The following is a 23,811-nucleotide window of genomic DNA, read 5'->3' as shown; positions in this document are numbered from 1 at the left end:
GGGTCATTCACAAAGTAGGGAGCTTCTCGCCTTCACCAGAGTTCAGACTAGAACGTTAGCCTTAGGTGTAGGGATTCTTTCTGGAGTATGTCCCCACTCTGGAAACTGTGCCTGGCACATAACTGTGGAATGTATGAATAGGAGACTAACAACCATGTCTTAGGAAGAATGTCCTCAGGGAGCCCTGTGGTAGACAAACAGGTGAGACTCCTAAACTCATTCTGATGTGAGATTTTGTGAATTAAGATCCATCCACACCAGTGATTTTATGTGGAAGAAATAATTAGCTTACAAGATAGCAAACCAGGTTACAGCATTCATAGATATACTTTGACCTCACCAACTTAATGACCTTTTTGTATTTTCTCTATGTTGCTAAAATGCTGCTTTAGATTGTTAGAAGCTTTAATGACATCATAACGTGAGAGGGATATTTGCCAAGATTGATCTGGCTAGTCTGGGCGGCTAGTTAGGTCACTTCTGGTGCCCTCCCTCAGTCAGAGAAGGTGACCTTCCTGTTGGAGGGAAAGTTCACAGATGCTCCCTCATGTAGCTAGGTTCCTGTTCTGACCACCTCTGAGATGTCTCCCAGCATGCTCTTCACATAATCCCAAAATCTCAACTCTGGGGTGGACAGTGGGGGGGCCCCTGCTGCCCATGAGCCAGTGAAAAACACAAAGAGAGGAAGAAGTAACAGAAACTGACATGTAGGAGTACCTTGGATTTGGAAACAAGAAGTATGATCAGACACGTGGGGGGGTCATGTATCCAGAGCCCCGCGGTATTCCTGCGTCCTGCCCTGACGCACCCCTTGTCCCGTTGTAGAGCACCAGAACTACTTTGGGATTGACGACAATCTTGGCCCTGTTGCCGTCAGCATCCGGAGGGAGAAGGTGGAAGACGCCAAGGAGAAAGAAGGGTCGCAGTTCAATTACCGGGTGGCTTTCAGGACAAGCGAGGTAAAGGGCTGCCCTGTGGTCACTGTCCTGGGCTGAGCCTTGGACGCTACCCTTGAGGTTGTCTCAGATAAGTATTGCATTTATTTCCTAATACTAACTATTACAGCTTATTAGATCGCTGAAAGAACTATATACCTTTTTATTCCAGTTTAAAAATTGGAAAACCTGTCATGGATGTTAGGGGCAGTGATTTTACCTGCTGTGACAGAAAGGAGAGGTGATGAGAATGCAAGGTTTTCAGGGCTGAGACAGAGGGTCAGCATGAGTTCTACAATCTATGTCTGAATTTACAAACGAGTTTGAAGTCCAATGCAGAGTATTGGCTGGCCCACAGTGGGTGACAGGTCTGTCATTCTCACCATCTTGGTCTGCCCACACTTCATTCCATCAGGGCCCAGGTCAGTTTCTTTCTTGTCTCGCTTTGAGTGAGATTGTTGTACAAATGACACAACTGGTATAGCCAAATTGGTAGAGATGCTGATTTAGATAAAGAATGAGACCGAGCCTACCCTTTGGATTTTATTTGCTTGACCCTTTTTAATTAGAGGGGAATGTATTTGGCAAGCGTTTCAGAACGATGCACTTGCAGGTCAGATAGAGAAGGCAGAGCCGCGTGCTTGTCACCAGCAGTGCTCATGAGCCTGTGCCTCACGTGGGTGCACAGCTGGTCTGGGCTCTGTGCTGGACAGGCACAAGAGAAAGCCCTTCTCTCAAAGTCACATTTTGTATATTATACATCTGTGCTGTCCAGTTCAGTAGCCACTAGCCACATGTGGTTAGTTAAAGTATTTAAGTAAAATTAAAAATTTAGTTCCTCAGGCCCTGGCCTGGTAGCTGAGCTGCTTAGAGCATCATCCTGAAATACAGAGGTTTCAGGTTTGATCCCCAGTCAGGGCACATGGAAGAAACAACCAATGGCACATGAATACATGAATAAATGGAACAACAAGTCTAACAAGTCGATGTTTTTCTCTCTCTCTCTCTCTCAGTCTCTCACCCTCTCACCCTCTCTTCTACTCCCTCCCTCTCCCTTCTTCTCTAAAAATCAGTAAATGAAAATTTAGTTCTTCAGTTATACTAGTCACAGGCCAGGTGTTCAGTGGCCACATGTGGCTGCAGCCTCTGTAGGAGCCAGGGCAGACGGACAGCCTCCAGCACTGCAGAAAGCTGTGTGGGGCAAGTGTCCCAGAGCACCTGGCACGTTTAAGGCGTCCCTGTCACCACTGTCAGCACAGCACCTATGCTGTTCCTCTGGCCGCTGTCTCCCCGGGGCCCGAGGTGGGTAGGACAGTCTAGGTGTTAGGACTGCGGTCGCTCCTCACTGTGTCGTAGCTGAGGCATGTGTCACAGCAGTGCTCCCTGCCTTCCTGGCATATTTGCAGACATATCACAAACCATGAGCAGACTTCGGTGACAGTCTTGTCTTCTCAGCCCTGAGTCACTGGCTGTGGGTGTCTGGGGGTCCCCGTTCAGCTTCAGGAACTGTCAACGTGGTAGGCTAGAAGAAGGGAAAGGAGTGGAAGGAGATTGAGAGAAATAGGGGAACAGGAAAAAGAGAAGGGACATCTGGGTGGAGAGCGATGCCGGGGAGGCTGTGCCTCGTGCCCTGCAGTCCCTGCACAGTGTCCTTGCCCTCCCATGCAGGTTCCTAGGGTGGTGGGAGCACCTGTTCCCCGTGGCGGCTCTTTGCTGCGCTCCTTGTTCTCGAGGCATCAGTCTGGTTCTGTCTAGCCCACCTGCTGCCCACTCAGAGGAGAGACTTACCTTTCTGACTCTTTTTGTAAATATTAACTGAAGCCTCCTATTTCCCCTGGCAGCTTACAACACTGAGGGGAGCAATTTTAGAAGATGCTATCCCCTCCACTGCGAGGCACGGCACTGCGCGGGGACTACCTCTCAAGGAAGTTCTGGAGTACGTCATACCGGAGCTGGGCATCCAGTGCCTGCGCCAGGCTGCGAACTCACCCCGAGTGTCAGAGCAGCTGCTCAAGCTCGATGAGCAAGGGGTGCGTATCATGTGTTGTTCCGCCACCTTTCTCTTAAGGTCCATTATTTTTAGTGCCTCGAAACCTTTTCTCTCTAGTTTTTACCAAACATGCCTTTTCATGCGTAAACCAGCACCACGATGCCTTTGTCGTGTAATACACTGCCGAGTTGTGCCTTGTGTGACCTTTACCAGGGTTTGGTACATCCCAACCAGCATGTGCCTGTCTGACTTAGGGTCAGTGGTATTTTTTTCCAGGGTTCAAAAAGCTCACATTGAGCCTTTTCCTGAACATTTGTTCCTATATGCTGTGGGCAAGGCATCAGGCTAATGGGTAGAAGCAAGTACGCAATGGGAGGACTGAAGGTGACCAAGTCCCTAGCCCACGGGGACAGCAAGGCCGAGAGCACAGAGACTTTGCCAGGCAGAGGGTGGTACTGGGTCTTAGAGGGGTATGAAAGCAGAGGGCTTCGGGAAAGGAGAAGTCTGGAATACAGATCTCCTGAAGGGGGTGGCGTGGTAACTGGTCTTCAGACTTGGGTAGACTTTTAAGAGGAAGATAAGAGCAGTTGGCTGTTGTAGGAACTGTGACTTGTGTCTTTACAAGAACAGGGCACACACAGGGAGGTTGAGAGTTTTTAAAAAAAAAAAAATACATGGTATGTTGAGGTGGAGCAGGTGAGGCCTCAGGTGCCAGGCTGAGGAGTGTATGGGCAGGCAGCAGGGAGCCACAAAGGGCGGCCAGCAGGAGGTGACAGGACCAGAGCTGTGTCTTAGGAAGATCATTCTGGTCAGAGGAAGGTGGACAGGCTGGTGAAAACAGAGACTGATGGCGGCCTGGAGCTCAGTTATTTGATGTCCAGGATAGAATTAACGGTGGACAGAATTGAGATGGTGGCCCAGAAGATGGAAAGAGGCCTTTTAAGTTTCATAGGCAAGATGACTTGTAGGAGAAACTGCAAGGTAGGTAGGTACTTAAGAATATGCAATTTATTTTTAATTAGTTGATTCTTAAAAAAGTACATAAGATAAATGTTTGTATTTCTCTAATTTTCCAAGGAAAATATGAGGTATCTCTTGGTTGACCCAGTAATATTGTGGTGGCCTGTTGGACTATTTGATACTCATGCAGCTGGAATTCTCAAAGTGATGAACTTGTAATTGGTCTAAACAAGTGACCGTGACCAGGCTCTGGAACACTCAGAATGAGTAATGCTAAGATCTTCCTGTCTCCAGAATGTAGACTGACATAGTAAAGACATCTGAACCACACTAAAACTCTCCATGAGGGCAGTCGACCTCTAAAATTGTATGATACAGAGAATGTATTCACCATGATTATTGCTGGTGAGGTGTGTGGAATGTAGGAAATGCCCACAAAACAGCTACGGGAACATGTTTTCATGGACGGCCTGAGCTGGTTCAGATGCTCTGCGTCCAACCAGGTTGTTGGGAAGGACAGCTTTCATTTTCATGTCGCAGGAGAATCTGTGAAGTAGCTACTGCCCCCATAGTCCCCTCAAGCTTCTGTGGAAAATTTCACAGGTGGCCTATTTTCCCCAAGCCTGAATCCTGAAGCCTCCAAGGCCCTGAGTGAAATGGCAGTGACTGTCTCCTCGCAAATCAAAGCAGGTGTTCGCGATATCTGCATAGTGGAAAAGGACCAGAAGCTATGTCAGGCTTTTTTTTTCTTTTAGTGAACACCTGTTTACAATCTGATGTCCAGGAATTCAATTTGAGTATTGGGATCTGCTTTTAAACAAACCAGTGCACTGTCTAATTCTCGTTTGGGTTTTTCCTTTGGAGATTATACTTGTTTATGGTGTTATACTTTCTTCTTGGTGTAGGATAGAACATTTTTAACTTCCCATACCACTTAGTGGTCCCTAATTCCCATATTACATGAAGAAAATACTTTCTCTTTTTAATTCTAGAAACTAGAAGGCTGCTTATAGGTATTCAATGTCTTGTTTCCATCTGTCCCACTATTTCTGTACATCTCTGGAAGAGATTGGACAGTGTTTTTAACATCACAGATTCTAAAAGTTCCTTAAAAATCTTCACTAACCTGTTAGGGGGTTTGAGGGTCTATTCTAGGTAATGCCGTTTTTATTCACTTTCCTAACAGTAAATCTTCCCCTGGAGGGGATAGGCCATTTTATATTAATGGCTTCTAATATTGATAAAGTATATAAAGGATATATTGTACAAAGTCCCGCAAGTCTAAGTCAATGTGACTGTGCGCTTAGGACAAGTGGGCTTACGTGGGAGAACACAGTGCATGGGCTTCATTCTCACAGCTGTGCTGAGGGTGTGTTTTCTGTCACCTTTATTTAAATTTGAGTTTTCCTGTCAATAATGGTAAGATTGGCCTTGGGACGTGCAGTTTTGTTCCTGTCCCAGGAAGCAGAGGAGATGCATGCCAGGCTGTCTGCCTGTCTGCCTGAGCAGGGGGTCTGCACATCCCACTCTCAGCAGGCAGTGTTAAGGTGTGACTATTTGCAACAGTACAGATGCCCAGGTGCCAGCCTGGCACCGCCCAGGACTGGGGGACTGACAGGACCTGATGTCAGACAGGTTGGAGGAAGGACAGTGTTGAATGGTGAGTGACTTGAAGGGCTCGGAGACAAAACCTTGTTCTGAAAGACCTAGGACTTGAGGCCTGGACGCTGGAGTCTGTCCCTTGCTCTGTGGCAGAGCGTGCCTGCTCCGTGAGGGCCCATGCCTCAGCTGTGTTTCCGAGGGTTATGAGACTTGTTCTGGTGGTAGTGCAGCCATTGTGGTGCAGCAGCACACTATTGATTCGCAGTCACGGGAAGTGGTGCTCTCCAAGTTCCATGGTGGCCTCCACCCCTCGTACCCTGGTCCAAGAGGCAGAGCTGGTGGGTGCCTGTCAGTGGATAACCTGTGTGATGTCCATGCTGCATATGCATACCTGTGCTCATATGGGTATGGTCAACATGTGTGTGCATGTATGTGTAATGGCATTTTCACTGGAACCAGAACACTGGCTGCTGTCAATGAACCCTGGGATTTTGAAATTATTTTAGAAACATTCCTTAATTCCTGTGGGCCCAGTGGCTTCTTAGATAGTTGCACTCCTGTTCACATTTAGGGTCTAGTAGAGGGAGGGAAGGCTGTGGAGTGGAAAGCACTGCAGTCAGCAGAGAAGTCCTGGGCCTCATTTCTCCAGGTGCAGGTGGCCTTTGAGTCACACAGGGGTTAGGGGTGCAGACCTAGTGCAGTAAAACCTGCATGTAATGCTTGATTCCCTAAAAACTTAATTACTGATAGCCTACTGTTGATAGGAAGCTTTCCCAATAACATAAACGGTCAAATAACGCAGTTCCTAGTTATATGTTACATATTCTTACAATAAAGTAAGCTGGAGAAAAGGTTATGAAGAAAATCATAAGGAAAATACATTTATTGTATTTGTTGAAAAAAATTCACATATGAGTAGACCCGAGCATTTCAGACCCGTGTTGTTCAAGGGTCAACTGCATTTGGCTTTTGCCTGAATGAGTGTCCACAAGGCATACACGGGCATAATACACAAAGAGCAACAGTTCCTGTCCACTGAGGGCTCTGCTTAACTTTAGTGTGAGGCCACACCACCCGACACTCCTCCCAAAGGAGGGGTGTGGGTGGAGGGAAGGGATTCCTGTGGAGATGCAGGCCAGGCTGGGACAAGCAGCAGACATGGCCAGAGTCATTGGAGGCAGAGAATACAGGTGAGGCAGCCACACAGGGTAGGCTCATGGTGCTGATAGTACTCTGAGGTGAGTGGCAGGTAGGGGGCAGAGCATGAGCAAACAGGGACAGCAGCACAGGGCAGGGTGAGCCCCGGGGATGTGGACGATAGTCCAGCGTCACTGTGACACATGGGCATCTGGCCCGTGGGATGTTGGGGTCCATCCTGATCACGCTGCACCATTTCTGGTGGACTCTCCTAGGCCAGGGCCAAGTCGCTGGAGAGAGTTGAGTTCTTTTCTGACAGCGAAGGGAAAGTCAGACTCAGCGTGATCCAGGGATGTGAAGCCATCCCTGGATTTGAGGCCACGGCACAGGATTAGCAGAGAGTGTGGCAGTTGCTGAGGTCATCGATGTCTGTGGTGATGACTGCTAACTCATATGTTTCCTTGATGTACTTTATGGTCTTGAAATGTCTTCTGAGTGCCTCAGGGGCAATTAATGTCTGTAATTAAATAATACTGGGCTTTTTATTTTACTGAATATTTTTTTAGGATGATAGTCCATTTGCACTAATTGTGGTATGTCATTTATTTGTGTAATTGAATTGATTGGAAACATTTATTCCTCAGTCATTGAAAGAATATAATTTTTCTCTGTTCAATATAGTTCACAACACCAGGCATTAAATAGCTTATGTGAGGCTGTCTCAGCCACACACACAGTCAAGGCTCGATAGTGATCTTTGCTGTGTGATTGAGGACCTCGCAGCTCTGAGAGAAACCCCACCATCATTACAGGCAAGGCGTTTAGTCAGGCTGTGAGCAGGTAGGTGGTCCACCCACCTGGGTCCCTCATTAGCAAAAGAGGCTTTCCTTTGTAACACCCCCGCCCCCTGTAGCACTTAGTCATGTTGGAATGCATTCAGGGTATTTTCCTGGTTGACTCCACCTGCTGGACTCAAGTTTCTTTTAGCACAGTGGGCTGTTCCTGCAGCAGCTTGGGCTCCCCAGGCAGGAGTCTCCCTAACTGCCTGGACCGTGTGTTGTCATTAGATAATGTAGATGAGACCGCTTTTATCACCCTGCCACTCGAGGGAAATGAGTATCATTTTGCCTTATTTTATTGATAAAGTCAGCAATGAATTTGCATCAAAGGCTCTATTTTACAGCTTGGTAATAAAAGTGAGCCGTGTGATGGATGGATGCCTGGAGGGAGTCTGCGCTCTCTGATAATCTGTCAGTTTTGGAGGCTCAGATTGCTGCTCAGGAGATGAAGTGCTCTGATTTCATGAATGAGTAGTTCCTCTTTGGGGAAAACAGGCAAGCTCTAAAGTTGGGTCCAGTTTCTCCTGGATCAGTCTTGGAGAGAGCCGTCCTGCACTGTGAGAGTGATGGAGGATTAGTGGAGATAGGATTACAGCAGGAACTCTTAAATTGCTATTAAAATTCTTTACAGCCCATTGTATTTTTAGTAGATGTTTTCTTTTCGAGATAGTAAAAAAAAAAAAATGTAGAAATGACAATTGTACAGCCAAAGTCACTTTTATGGAAACAAAACATTACTCTGCTTATATACATGTATCACAGTATCCATTGGGATTCTTGCCTTACTGAACTTTAATGGGATGTCTTTTCATTGCAGTCTCTAATATTTCATATTTTTATGACTGTTCAAATAACAACAACAAAAAAAGAACATTAGGAACCAGAGAGAGAACGCCCTTAAAAGTCTGGGCTCTTTTTCATCTGGCTGGTATGAGGTTACCTATTCCTATTGTTACGTCTTTGAGTAGATCTTGAATTTAGCTGTTCCTTTTGGAAACCAGGCAAATCCCACATGGCCATGCTGTACATATATTTCTTAGGATTTCTACCGTTTCTCCAGTGGTAATTTGGGGTACCGGGTTTGTTGTGTGTTGTAGCTGTTTGCACAATGACAGCTCTTGTGCTTTTTGTTTCTGCCTGGGGAACTGTCCTGAGTCATGCTTTCCTGATGTCTGACTTCTGAGTTTCTTTCATTTCAGTTTTCCTGGAAGTTAGTTTTGTGTCTGCTGCTCTTTGACAAGTAATGCATTGCTCCCCCATTTCAGCTGAGCTTCCAGCACAAGATTGGGATCCTTTACTGCAAAGCAGGCCAGAGCACCGAGGAGGAGATGTATAACAACGAGACCGCGGGACCAGCTTTTGAAGAATTCCTTGATCTTCTGGGCCAGCGAGTGCGGCTGAAAGGGTTCAGTAAATACCGGGCTCAGCTAGACAATAAAAGTAAGCTGTGTGTGTGTGTGTGTGTGTGTGTGTTCCATCTGCTAAGGTAGGCCTGCCACAGACATCTAAGCGAGCGATCGCACGCCCTCTTGTTCTTGACCCCAGAAGCTGCCTGGCCAGCTTATTTAGAATCAAGTTCAGATTTCCTCAGGTGAGTGTTGGAAGCACTTTTCTCAAGAGGGATATGTTTCACATGAGTTCAAAGTCAATCCCTCTTCTTTTGTAACAGCAGCAGAGAGAGTCCCTGGTGCTTCCTGGAGGATCTTTTAATATTTTCTTCTTTCTTTTCACCTCCCCTCTTTCATGACACCCTTGTTCCAGCTTACCAAGGATGAACGCTGCATTCATTGCCAAAAGACAGAATATCAGCATGTTAGCTCACACCAGGCTGTGGCTTGACTTTGTTTGTTTCTGGTTTCACGATGCTAACTCGGGATTTGAGCTATGATTGAAAAGCTGATGCCTTCTCTTTTTCAAGGACCTTACTCAGGACGCCGAAGGTGCCAGGCTGACTGGCGATTTAAAATGCGCAGGCTTTCTGTCCACCTAATGTATGAATTTGTCTTGTATCTACATTTAGCTAATAGTATTCCTTATGGTCCTTTTAAATTCTAAATATTCTAGCTTTGTATTTGTGCTGTTATTTAGTTGCTTTTAGCACATTGGGTAACAGGCCGAGTAATTTTGTATACTTTGGAAAATTCTGTCTGTTATCAAGCAATGAACTGCTTGTTCTTGCAGGGGTCCCCAAACTTTTTACACAGAGGGACAGTTCACTGTCCCTCAGACCGTTGGAGGGCCGCCACATACAGTGCTCCTCTCACTGACCACCAATGAAAGAGGTGGCCCTTCCGGAAGTGAAGTGCGGTGGGGGACCGGATAAATGGCCTCAGGGGGCTGCATGCAGCCCGCGGGCCGTAGTTTGGGGACGCCTGTTAATGAAAGAGGAGCCGATAGAGTCCAAAGTTGGAGTGTCTGGGAGAGCATCAGCGTGTGGCCAAGCAGGCATTGGAACCAAGGTGGCCTGAGGCATCATAGCTTCCTGCCCCCAGTGTCCACTTAACTAGGGATTGTCATTGCTGTTTGCCTATATTAGGGTGGTGCCAGGTCTTTGTGTACCTGTCATCAGCTCTGGGTTTGAAAGTTATACAAGAGGACAGATCCCAGGACCAGAAGACAGTGTTAGCTCGCATGCTAGCCCCTGTGTGTCTTCCATACTGGCCAGGGTTGGAGTTGGACTATTATATTGAGTGCATATTGCTCATGCCTCAGATACATAAAGATAAGGAAATAATTTGTATCACACACTGTGAATACCCACATATTGTATGACAGTTCAGTGAACCGTGTCTGATGTTTCTCCTTGTTTTCTTGGCAAGCTCTTACCTGAAAACCACCACCCACTCCCGAGAGGTGCTGGCATGCTTCCTTTAGGGATGTTCTTCCTGGAAAGCTGCTGCTGACAAGGACTTGGCACCATGCATCCTTGTCCTCTCTGTATAGTGGGGTGGACTGAGGGAATATTTTAAGAACTTCTTATCCATACATCCTATAAAACTACAACATAGATGATGTAAATGTTTTCCTGTGTGTAGAATTGACATCTTCTTGAACCGTTATGACCTCAGAGATGTTCTTGATACATTAGCACTAATCACCTTAGCTCAAGGAAATGACACCGTAAGAATGAGATTGTGACATGCTGATTCCAAATAATCAACAAACCTTTATCATATTTTTGAGAGCAAGGCATTCTGTGAGATAAAAAGAAGCCCAAGACGTTCCTTTAGTAGAGAGGGAGTTTCTAAGAATAGTGTTTCCTGGAATAGTCACATAAAAATTGTCTTAGAATGTACAAAAAAGAAATCTTTAATTCAGGAGAACTGTGTTCTAGTTTTAACTCCTGTCTAATCAGGAACTCATTTTCTTCACAAGGACTGTTTGGAGCATTTCTAAAGTATCTGCGATGTCTCTCTCAGCTGTTGAGTGGGGCGGCCGTTTCTCTCTTCAGTCCACAGTGAAATGGAACAGGGACAGAGAGCAGGCATGAGCTCCCAAGAGGCCCTGCTAACACAGCGCGTAGACGCCAGACCTGGACAGCCTATCGTCCACCTGGGTGCAGAGGTGGCAGGACTGGGTCCCACCTTGTGGCCCCATTCCCTTGGGAATGGGAACATGGGAGCAATCTCTTGAACACTGGTCAGTTTAACTTCTCCATCACCATGCTGCTGTTTGAGATAAAAACTGTCAGACTATTTCATCTCAGAAGTTCATCCTCTGGTACTGTTTAGGATAGACAAATTATGACCATTTTTAAAAGTGTTTCTTACCTTCCAAAGTGCATTTTTCTTCTTTCATTGCAATTTTCTGAATCTGAAACTTGTTGACCAATTAAGTTTCTGTCAGGGTTCCCCTGACTGAATGAACCATCCTAATCACAGTGTTTGGATGAGAGTCATTAACTGTGCTGGACTGTCATCCTCTGGCCTTCAGAATGGTCCTGGCCAGTCACTTCTTCACTGACAGATGTGGTTATCATCTCATCATGTGTATGCTTGCTTACGTCCAAAGCCACGTTCACTGGCAAGGTCCTAAACCAACACAATTGAAATATCACCTTCTAAAAAAATCCTCTGAAAAATAACAGATACACTTTTAATGAATAGTTAAAAGAGAAGGTCGCTTTATTTTAGGACTGCTTAATATGCAGCTTGTTAGAGGCACACCTCTCTGACCACCTGCAGCTTGATTTAGCAGTCTCCGTGTATAAACATTCGAAATACTCCTGTATTTATGAAATTGCCTCTGTTGAGTTTCTTTTCAGAGCATGTGATATTTCTTCTATGACATTTCTAGAAGATTCTTAGGACTATTTCTGAGTCAGATATAAATAGAAATAAACAAATACTGCAGGATTCAGTGAGGCCCACGAAGGTTAAAAGTGTTAATGATTTTAAGGTAAAAATCATTAAATCATTTAGATTTTTAAAAAATGCTTAACCTAGGATGACTTAAAGTTAATCCAGTAATTACAATGGAATAAAATTTATTCTAAATAATATTGAACAATATTGTTTCTTGTTGTTTCAAAGGTAGAAAAATAAACCTATTTTAAAAATAAACATATAGGTCAATGATTGAAAAAGGCAGTCCTGAATTCTGTTAACATCTTAATTTATATTTCTCTTTTTGTCTTCATCTATATGCAAAGTGGTTCAAAACTACATCCTAAAATTACTACTTAAATATTTCTAGTTGCCATATTGGTTTGGTGTGTGACACTCAGTCTGAGGTAACCTATTGGTAATGCAGATGGGATTTTAATTGCAGAGAAGCATTCTGCTTCTCGAAAGGTGGCTTGTTGTTGATTGACAGGGTTCAGCTGTCACAGCTTTAATGTGTGTCGGTGTATAATGCATAGTAAGGTCACAATCGGTCTTCGTGGTTTTAATCACATGACTCATTGCATTGCTTGTTGAAAATAGAAGATAATTGCATATTTCAGGGAAGGACTTCTGTAACATTGTTCTTTCCATGTTAAATCCATTCTGTTCGATTGTTCTGGGTTCTGAATGTGAACTGAGCACACACATTCACAGGGATGGGCAAGGGTCACTGCTGGTTAGCTCACACTGTTCACTAGATTACACTCAGTCCGCACCCATCACACCTCCCACTCCTTTCGTCCTCTGCTGACCTGCAGTCCTGCTCGTGAAGCACCTCATCCCTGGGGGAAGTCGGGTGGTGAGACTCATTAGGGGGAACCATGAGCTCAAGAGAAGGCATGTGGGTGGGAGCAGGGCAGGCCCCAAATCCGGGCTGGAAAGTGGTGGAGACAGCATATAGTGAGAGGGCAGGGTGATCCTCAAGACACTGGTCGCTTAGATTAGTGGTTTGTTTGTTTTTTCAATTGAACTACTTTTTGTAATAATGATAATCTGTGGTAAATCGTGAATTTTGCTGTTGCCTAACTTGTTTTTGTGATTATCTCTGTCTCTAGCTGACTCTACAGGAACTCACTCCCTCTACACGACGTACAAAGATTATGAGCTCATGTTCCATGTGTCCACCATGCTGCCCTACATGCCCAACAACAGACAGCAGGTATGCGCTGCCCGCAGCCCACAGTGCAGACAGATCAAAGCCGAGGGCAGACCGCTGGGGGGGGGGGGGGTATGTGCATACAGACTCTGGAAAGAATCAGTGGGTTTTCTTCTTGATAGTCCTTCATAAGGTTTGACTCTTCAATTATCTGGAGGTACTTGGACTTTGAAGGGAGTATTAATGCATACGTTTTATTCCACCTTTCCTTGTAAAACCTAGAAACTCTTCCACACTCACCTTTATTTCTTGCTAGGCAAAATCTAAAGGGACACCAGTGTCAGCTGTGTTAAAAAGGCCAACTGTGTAGTACGACCTTCGGCTTCTGCATGTGGGTAGATGGCTTCCTTATAGAGCACAGTACAAGGAGGGGTCTTTCATTCATTCACGGTGTGCCTGAATTTTAGGGGTTGGATTCTCTTGGGATTAAATCAGGAGCTGGAACAAAGTTTGTTTTCATGCTTGGGAAGCTTAGTACTCCTGAGGTCACTTAACTGCACTCTGGCTCTGAATATATCAGTTCACAAAAACTGTGTCTAAGTTGTTCAGTGAGTTGCCCATTTGATGAGTGAAGCGTAATTGTTGCAGAGAATTTTTCTTTTTTTAAATGCTTATGAATTCAACATAGGCAATCGAAATTTACATTTTTCCAAAGAGAAGGCCACTTGCCTGCTCCCACACTAATTGTTAGAAGCACCTTAGGTCCTACACCAGGACGAGAAAGCAAACCTCGGATTCCCACCCTGGCTCCTGACTTTGGGGTAACTTCACTTCCCCTTTTTCTGCTCATGGTAATTGCCAGGAAGGTTTTCTTGCTGCTTTCTGCCCAACATTTGGCTTCCTCCCTGTCCTCCCTGAGTTCTCTGTTGTGATGTCTAGTCATCAGAGTTCTTCCCACTCCCTCGAAAAACTCGATCCTTTGATCACATAACTGCATTTTCTATGAGATAGGGTTATAATCACTAGATCATGTGTATGCATCTATAAGTTTCAACCTGAAGGTTTGCCAACTCTTAAACCACTTATTTTGGATCATGCCCAGCAGAGTTACTAGAGACAGAGAAGCTGGCTGCAGACCAGGGGGTCGTTCCAGACACTCACGAATCATTGAGTAACAGCTGCATGCTAAGTTGTCGCTCAGCTCGGGTTGCTTGGGCCAGGAGTGTCTGTCAGCGTGCTAGCAGGGTGCCGTGCATGTCTCTCCCAGCTCCCCGTACTCAGACCACGGAGCCCTCCAGCTCCCTGCCGCCTGCTGGTGTTGCATTGGCCCTGTCATTTCTTACATGGCAGCCTCTGCAGTTTTGAAGTCTGCTTGACTTTCCTCATGCTAGAACTCAGAACTGGCTTCACCACCCCATTTCTGTTGTGCAGTAATTAAAATCTGTGGGTTTATGAGTTCTTTGTACCTGCCCCCCCCCCTTCAGTGAAACTGTCCTTGAAAAGTCCTACACATAACAAATATGTATGAAGAGAAGGGGGAGGGGGATCCAACAGGATACATTTCAGGACCCCCAGTGGTTACCTGAAACCACGGACAGTACCAAAACCTATATATACTGTTTTTTTTTCTCTACGTACCTACATGAAGTTTAATTTATAAATTCAGCACAATAAGAGATTAATGACAATAACTGATAATAAAGTAGAACAGTTATAACAATGTGCTGTAATAAAAGTGATATGACTGGCCCCTCGGTATCTGTGCTACTGTGTCTGTAGCGTGCAGAGCTAGGTAAAGGTGACTCACGCCTTGGGTCAGACAGAATGGGGCAGCGTAAGTTTTCATCAACATTACTCAGAATAGGGTACAATTTAAAACTTAAGAACTGATCATTTCTGGAATTTTCCACTTAGTATTTTTAGGCTATAGTTGACTGCAAGTAACTGCAACCATGGAAAGCGAAGTTGCAGATATGGGGGGACAACTGTATATTAAACACGGGTGGAGAAACTGTCATAATACAGAGGGGAGGAGTGAAGAGTGGGAGATGAGCTAGTAGATTTGCATTCTGTAGTCAGTTGCTTGCCTTGTGGCCTTGGGTAGGGTTCTTAGTATCTGAATTTTAAAAAATTTTGTTTAAAAATTTTATTTATTGATTTTACAGAGAGGAGGTGGGCGGCTGAGAAGCGTCATCTTATAGTTGCTTCACATTAGTAGTTCATTGATTGCTTCTCATATGTGCCTTGACCGGACAAGCCCAGGGTTTTAAGCTGGTGACCTCAGCGCTCCAGGTTGACACTCTATCCACTGCACCACCACAGGCCAGGCTTAAGAAATTGATGATAATATAATGAGGACATGATCTGAATTGCCAGTTATGGCTGCTTGGAGTACTGGGTTGTTAAGGATTCTGGGGCAGCACCCAGGCTTGGGGAGAGGATGCTGTGCTGTTGACATCCCTGACGTGGGTTTGGAAACAGGAGGTGTGGCACACACAGCCTTTTTGGAACTGATGTTGTATATCGTCTTCATGGTAGAATTTTCATTCTTGATTCTTCTCTGAGACTTCTTTCTTCTAGGCTGCAAAGAAGCTTCAGCAGTAGAATGTGGTTGTTAAGAGCAAGAATTCTAGAGCCAAACTTTCTGGATTTGAATCCTAGCTGCTAGCTTTGTGACCTTGGGCAAAACTTTCTCTGCTTTAGTTTTCTTTATCCCTCGACATAGCACCTTTTATCTCTTTTTTTCACTGACATGTCCCTAAGTACCTAGAATGGTACCCAAAACATGGCAAGCAGTATGTAAACTGTTGAATTTGGGGTGGGGGATGTTTATTTTATTGATTTTAAAGAGAGGAAGGGAGAGAGCAGGAGAGAGACAGGAACATTTGTTTCTGTATGTTCCCTGGCTGAGGATCGAACCTGCAACCTCTGTGCTTCAGGATGAAGCTCTAACCAACTGAGCTATTGGCCAGGGTTGTAAACTGCTGAATTAATTATCAAGCCTTCCCTGGATGGCCATTTGCATTAGATGAGATAATACACATAAACACTTAAAATTGTGCCTGGCACAGAGGATGCTCACTAAGTTTTAGTAGTTGCTGTTATTTTATAATTCACTAGATACAAAGTATAAGTATTTCAGATGACTTAATTTGCATTTTATTTTCCTGTTCCTAATCCCAAAGATCTATTATGAAAGAATAGTTAAGAAATTAAGGGACAAATTTATCTGTAATTTCATAAAATTGCTTTTACTTTGACATTTAATATTTTGCTAATCATCAGCTGTCATCAGAAGATACTGTTCAGCCTGGCTGGGTAGTGCAGTTTGTTAAAGCAGTCTTTTTCAACTGCCAGTTTGCAGACCAGCATTTGTGCCTATTAGAGAAAGAGTTAACCACCTGATGTTGTATGAAGATTATAGAGTTTATAGTCATTGATGGTTGAAAAGCACTGGGTTAGAGCATCATCCCCATAAGCTAAGGTTGCTGGTTCGATACCCGGTCAGGGCATATGCCAGAATCAACCACTGAGTGCATAAATAAGTGAAACAGCAAAACGATGTTTTCCTCTCTGTCTCCTCCCTTTCCCTCTCTCCTCCTCCCTTCCTCTCTCTCTCTCTCTCCAAAATTAATAAATAAAAATTTAAAAAAGAGTACTCTGTTCAAGGATAAATGATGCCACTGTACAGTCTTGGAACATGCACTTTACAAATTTGTTGAGGATTCTGCTGACTCGTTTCACATCGCTTGCCTCCTCCACACATGGCCACAGATGTCTGCATTGGCCTCTGGGTTCCTGGCTGCATTTGAGTCCCTAGAACTTAGCACAGCTAATTGGCCTACATAAGAATCGTACCTGTGACTTTGGCCTCATTGGCACCATGGTATTTGTGACTGTTCTTACTGGTCCAGACTCATCCATGTCAGATATAATTTCTTATGTTTGTCTTTGTAATAAATCAATATGAAAGCTGATTCCAAGATGTATTAAGTATCTTGAGAGAATTTGCCACCTCAAAAAAGTTTAATGTTTGAAATGTCTGACTCTTGCATAGAAAATGTAGCCAGACCAGGGAGTGACAAGAAGCCCCATTTGGGAGTGCTGTCCCTCTTCCGAGTCCCACAGATCTCGGGGCTGGATTGACAGCCCCAGACACAGGGCTCTCTCCCCTGTATGTTTCTCTCTGCTTGTTTGCTTAGCAAATCATAATGAAGCAGTTGGGGGTGTTATGAATGAAAGGAACTTCCTGAATCAGCTTCAGACCTCACTTTCACAGAGAAACACCTTTCTTTCTAGCTAAGTATATAAAACAGATTAAGTAGGCATGGTGCCTGTCACTTGGTAACATGTTTTAAAAAGGGCATGTGTATAGTTAGAGCTGCTCTCTATTGAGCCCCATGGAAGTCCCTCTGCTATGAGACCACCAGCCGGTTTCTGAGATTCTATTTGAAGATGTTGATTTTAGCCTAGTGCTGGGTGTGACGTCTGCAGAGGTAATGGAGACGTGTTAGGTATGAGCCAGGACAGACCCCTTCTCCATGTCACTCAGACCTGTGCCTTGCAAGACTGTGGACTTCTCTAAGTCATTATTTGGTACAGCTAAGGAACCCAATACTGGAGGAATCTGTCTCAGGTGCTGTATGAGCAGGTACTGACTACACTGGGGTTCATTATTATATGGAATATTCTGGAAGATTAAAATGCTTATTCAGCTTTCCATGATTTGCTTTATACCCAGATCCTAATAATATACACTTACACCCAATGATAGGAAGTATTGTCTAGAAGAATGGTTGGTATTGCCCAGTGTGAGAAGAGGGATATTTGTAGCTTCATAATCCTGTCATCTTCCCTTTGTTATTAAATCATCAGAAATCTACATCATAGTTTATTTTTATTTATCTGTTTGTAAAATCTTCAGCCTTACTTAGATTAGCTCGTTCGTATTTTATATTTTATGTAATGTTTAACATTAAATATTTGAAGCAATATTTTTATATTGGGTATGTGAAAATGATAAATTAATGGTGAATCCAAGAAATGGTAATTAAATCTGATATGATCTTTTTGCTGATCTGAGATAAAAGTTGTTAACTAGCATTCACTTTTTTTACGGGAGCAGTTGGGCAAGGCTGTCCTCTGAATAGAGACCTTTTGTGTCTGTGTGGTAAGTGTGCGGGGTTCCCGCTCCTGCGTATTTACACTCCTGTTCTGTGTTCGCTCAGTCCTTGTCTTCCTGCAGGAAACCAGATAGCTCTTATTGGTGCATAATCTCGGGTAGCATGTATGAGGGGTGTGTTTTGTGTGTCTGTGCGTGCATGTATCTGTGTGTGTTTTCTGTGCACACATGTAAGAGTAGGAGGGTCTGAGAAGGAAGAGAAGCGAGCCCTCTGTGTAAAAGGGGAGCAACTTCCCAAGCAAGGGGTTCAAGTGCAAAAATGCCTGTGGCAGAAACGCATGGCCCTACTGTGGGTGGTGGCTGTAGAGGGCGGGGCGGGGCAGTAAGGTCAGAGTAGGAGCCTTGGACAGCCCTGTTCCTCCTGACCAGACTTCAGATTCCAACCCGAGGTCTAAGGTCCAGAACTAGTGGGGTTTTTTTGTTGTTGTTTTTTTTTGTGTGTGGGGACCCATTTAAACTTTTGCTCAGTTCTGAGCTCGTGTCTTTGAATTTCAGCACTTGTAATCATTAAATGATGAAGTTTTCTCTTTGAAGTCATGCTAATTTTCACATATTTGGTTCCTAAGATAGGTGGCTGCCTGGAGATCTGCCTTCTTTAGGTTCAGATGAAGCTCTGTCTTCTCTGACTCTCAGAAACTCCTTCTGGACCACATTCCAGCTGCTTCTTTCATATTGTGCAGCGTGCTTCCCTCTCTCCTCCAGAATCAGATGCAAACTGCTTTTTTTCTTCTATGATGCTAGGTTTTTAAAAAATTAACAAATGGCTGACCAGTGGTGCTCCAGTGGACAAAGCATCGACCTGAGACGCTAAGGCCCCAGGTTTGAAACCCCAAGGTCCCAGCTTGAGTGCAGGGTCACTGGCTTGAGTGTGGGATCACCAACATGATCCCATGGTCATTGGCTTAAAACGAAAGGTCACTGGCTTAAAGCCCAAGGTTGCTGGCTTGAGCAAGGGGTCAATGGCTTGGCGGGAGCCCCCTGGTCAAGGCACATATGAGAAGCAATCAATGAACAACTAAAGTGCCAAAACTATGAGTTGATGCTTCTCATCTCTCTCCTCAAATAAATAAATAAACAACAAATGAATCTCTTTGCATAGAAGCTGTAGGTCTGCCTTGTTCACCTTCATGCCACATAGGTCCACATGTGGCTGCCTGATAGCATTTTGTTTCCACTGTTTTCACAAGCAGTCCTATGAAACCCTGATGTGTGTTTAGGGAATTGAGAACAAACCCTAAGATTGCTATTTCTGGGACAACTCTATGCCTTTTGCCATATACTTGGGTGAAGAATCACATTTTCACTTTTCTTGTCATAACAAGATCTTATTTTTGTTTCACAGCTTGAATCAAGTGTTGGAAGTTTTGTAGAACTCACTATGTAAATCCATCTAATACAATATTTATTAACCCACTCTTGCAGCTGAAGACACTGAATTGGTTTTCTAGGCACTGAAGATGTGTTTTGAGCTTCAGGTGTCTAGAAAGGAGGAGTTATCCCAGTGGCTATCATTTCCTAATTCCTAACTCCCAAACCAGTAGTGCCTGGTGACCAGGGACCCGTCCTCCTGGTTCACAGGGCCTCATGACTATGGTTGACCATCTCCTTTCCCATTCCAGACTCATAGCATCACTGACCAGTTAGAAAAAAACAGCACTAACTGTGAAAGAAAACATTTACCTTTTATAAGAAGTCCAAGAAATTACTATTTAATGTTTAGTAATGTCACAGCGGACAGTGAATAATGTTTTGGTTTACTTTCCAGATGTTATATTTCTTTAGTCTCTATTAAAATTCAAATATCCTGTTAACAGACACAGTGTTAATTTTTCTTATTTTATTCTCCTACAAAGAATGTTAGATTTTGGTCTTCCTAATGACTCCCCCCTCCCCCCGCCATAAACACACTTTATTTTTTCTACAAAGTGTATTTTGTACCTATGCTTAAGACTTAACTTGATTTTTTTTTTTTTTGAATTTTTCTGAAGCTGGAAACGGGGAGGCAGTCAGACAGACTCCCGCATGCGCCCGACCGGGATCCACCCGGCACGCCCACCAGGGGGCAATGCTCTGCCCATCCGGGGTGTCGCTCTGTCACGACCAGAGCCACTCTAGCGCCTGGGGCAGAGGCCAAGGAGCCATCCCCAGCGCCTGGGCCATCTTTTGCTCCAGTGGAGCCTCGGCTGCGGGAGGGGAAGAGAGAGACAGAGAGGAAGGAGAGGGGGAGGGGTGGAGAAGCAGATGGGCGCCTCTCCTGTGTGCCCTGGCTGGTAATCGAACCCGGGACTTCTGCACGCCAGGCCGACGCTCTACCACTGAGCCAACCAGCCAGGGCAAGACTTAACTTGATTTTTAAAAGCATTTTGGGCCCCTTTTTACACAGCAAAAGAATGTGCTTAGGAGCGGACAAAATGGTTTGTTGTCAAAGTAACTAGTCTTAAAGTTTCTTTTAAGCCGTGCTTTCAGTATTCCTGTCGCAAAGTATGGAAGTTATATCCTCTTCCCTCAGGGAAAGAGAAAATGGGCAAGCAGAACTGTTTTGTTTGCTGTTATAGTAGCCACAGCAAGGAATCCCTGACAAATGAGTCCAGGCCTGCCCAGCACCTTTCTTTGGGAGGGCCTGTCACAGTGAACTGTGGCCCTGTCATCACTCAGGGTGAGGCGGGCACCATAGCCCTATGGTGTGACCTCCAGCTTCTGTTCGTTAATCTGAGAATTCCTGTGCTTCAAGGATATTGAGTCTAGTGCAGTGTAAGTTTTTGTATTCCATGTTCACCAAATATGTTGAACACAATGTTACGTAGTTTAGCTATTTTTTTAAACTTTTCATTTATTCCTGAATTTTCCTTGTGCTATTACAGTACATATAAATTATATATTTCAGCAATTGGGAAAACGAAGGAAGAGAATCTCAGCTTACTATATACTTTTTCAGCTTTTCTACTGATGTTTGTTTTAGATCCATTTTCTTTCTTTACCTGATATATTTGTTATGGTTAACATCTGTGTCCACTGCATTGTGGGTGAATGATAACCCAGCAAACATGACCTAGTTTGTCTCTGATTTTTAATATGCATCTGAAATATAACACGTTTTACTTTTTACTTAAATAGCTAGCAAACATTTTTAAAAAATACAAATGATTCATTGGGTTTATATTATATATTACTATATGTTTCAAAATTTCTCTGACAGTAAGATGATTTTCATGTATTAATTCCTTTCACCATGAATATTAAAGTTTTCCAGCGTATGAATCAGCAATTTCATTGGCATAAAGACAACTCCAAGAGAATGAATATTTCATTCCCACTGTCCCAGGCCTTTTATTGTGCTAAATCACAAGTCAGGGGCCTGGCAATGAACTTCTTTCTTTATGTGTCTGGATTTTAAAGGTTTTAAAAGTTGAACCTAATGCTCTTTATGGTGAGTGATGTGTGTTCTGTAGGTGCCAAATAAACTGAAGAGCTAGTTTGTTGTCTTTGTTGTTGCTCATAAAGCGAGACTTATTACCTGAGACTCTCCCAGATCTGCAGTGACATCACCCACATATGTGAGGAGTGGTGGATCTGTTAAAACTGGGGGTCACAAACTCTGAGTGCAGACACTCTGGCTCTACTTGTATAAACTTATAGAGCGCCCTGTCCATGGATTTATCAGCAGGTGTCTGGAAGTTTCAGGTACAGTAGTGATGTGTTGCTGTGATTATATTTCTGTCATTTGTTTATACATTTAGCAAATGTGGACTCAGAGTCTGCTGTGCCCGGGGAAGGCCATTAGAAACAAGGGAATCAAAAGGCAATGAGACACATCCCCTATTCTCACGATGATAATGACCTGATGCTGGAGAAGAATTAGAATACTCTGAATACAATACCCAGGGTAACAGAGACAGGCTTGGTGTGGGTGGAGCACTAGCCCGGCTTGCTAAGGCTGTTCATTGTAGGGGAGATAATATCTAAGCAGAAACCTGAGTGTCTGGCCCTTGCTGGTTAGCTCACTGGTAGAGCATCAAATTGGCATATGGAAGGGCTGGTTTGAGTCCCGGTCAAGGCACACAGGAGAAGCAACAATCTATTTCTCCATCCCTCCCCCCTCCCCCTTCTCTCTCTCTCTCTCTCCCCCCCCCCCCTCCCCCAGTTCCACAGCCATGGCTTGATTGGTTCGAATGCACCAGGCCCAGACACTGAGGATGGCTCCGTGGAGCCTCTGCCTCAGAAGGTAAAAAATAGCTCAGTTGTGACCATGGGCCCCAGATGAGCAGACAATTGGCCCCAGACAGGGGTTGTTGGATGGATCCCTGGTGGATGCAGGCTCTCTCTCTCTCTCACCTCCTCTCACTTTAAAAAACAAACAAAACAAGCACCTGAGTGGGAGAAACGTGGGGGCAGGGGGCATTCTTGGTAAAAGGAACATCAGAATAAAGATGCTTAATATTAAAATGTCACTACTCTGGGGTTCCTTCTTTCCTGCCACGTGTATAATTTATCAAAGTACATGCCATTGGGTCTTCCAGCTGTTCAATCTGATGGAATATTATGATTCTGAATTACATTTAAAATACCAATTTTCAGTTAACTAGTTTTTCTGTATTCGCCACCAAAATAGCAGTAGTTTGTATTTCTGTTGCAGACATGTACGCCACTGTGGGAGCACATGGTGCCAGGCCCCTCATGCCACAGTGCAGGGCTTTTGACAAATCTCCACCCTCTCCTGGCCTCTGTCTCCTCCTTGCAGGTTAAAGAACTTAAACTATAAAATTTCTTAAAGCATTTTGAGCTCTAAGGTACTATTATTTTAGGGTAAAAAAATAAAGGAGAGAGAATGCAAGTTGAAGGAGATAAACTTGGGCATAGGCTTTTCTAGGCACTCTTAGGGGCACTGGCTTCTGGGGAGGACTACTTTGCTAAACTTCTTTCCATTGAAAGTTGAGTGAATAGTATGTATTTACATATGCTGTTTTTACAGAAAACCTTGTTTGTGACTCTGTGTATGTCTGTGTATTCCCTGTCTTCACTGCAGCTTCTGAGGAAAAGGCACATCGGAAATGACATTGTAACCATTGTCTTCCAAGAGCCCGGAGCACTCCCTTTTACTCCAAAGAGCATCCGGTCCCACTTTCAACACGTCTTTGTCATAGTCCGAGTGCATAATCCATGCACCGAAAACATGTGTTACAGGTGAGTCAGCTGTTCCTGATTTCTCACTCCCGGGGTTTATTTCAGCAGAACCTTTCCCCAGATAGTTTTCCGTTTCCAATTTATGTTTAACCTCATAATTATCTTTCTGTTCTAATTATATTTTCCACTGTCTTTACCCCGTACTTTCTGTAAGAAATAATTGCCTTCTTCCCATTTTTGAAAAAATGAAATGCCTAGCAATTCAGAATTATAAATTATACATATCCTCTCTTTGCCCCTTAAAAACTTTGTCCAGCCCCTGCTGGAACCATCACTTTAAATGTTCCCAGCCGGAGAACAGTCCACCTGGAGGTGGACTGTGTGGCCCTTTCAGACCTTCTTGAGCAGAAGAAATTGTCGTAGTGGTAAAATTGCTTCTCATCCCAACTCCGGAAGCACTCACTCCACAGTCTGCTGAGCCAAGGAGCTGGCACTGCCTCGGTGGTTTTGAATGGCCATCCATGACTGCAGGTTCCAGGGCTGTTTCCAACAGGGCCTGCTTCT

The 23,811-nt window shown here is 44.3% G+C and overlaps 1 protein-coding gene across 3 annotated transcripts in view; it reads left to right on the top strand.

Moving 5' to 3' along the window:
* SIPA1L2 (signal induced proliferation associated 1 like 2) overlaps nucleotides 1-23,811 on the top strand; it is a 250,339-nt gene that overhangs the window by 140,980 nt on the left and 85,548 nt on the right. For all 3 annotated transcript variants that reach the window (XM_066383247.1, XM_066383264.1, XM_066383256.1), the window contains exons 3-7: nucleotides 826-959; nucleotides 2,777-2,965; nucleotides 8,729-8,903; nucleotides 12,904-13,007; nucleotides 23,150-23,307. In XM_066383247.1, the coding sequence (XP_066239344.1) occupies nucleotides 826-959; nucleotides 2,777-2,965; nucleotides 8,729-8,903; nucleotides 12,904-13,007; nucleotides 23,150-23,307 (760 nt within the window). The remainder of the gene's footprint in view (nucleotides 1-825; nucleotides 960-2,776; nucleotides 2,966-8,728; nucleotides 8,904-12,903; nucleotides 13,008-23,149; nucleotides 23,308-23,811) is intronic.

Source organism: Saccopteryx leptura, chromosome 1 (assembly GCF_036850995.1).
Source record: "Saccopteryx leptura isolate mSacLep1 chromosome 1, mSacLep1_pri_phased_curated, whole genome shotgun sequence".
NCBI lineage: Eukaryota > Metazoa > Chordata > Mammalia > Chiroptera > Emballonuridae > Saccopteryx > Saccopteryx leptura.
This window is presented reverse-complemented; position numbering and strand designations above follow the sequence as displayed.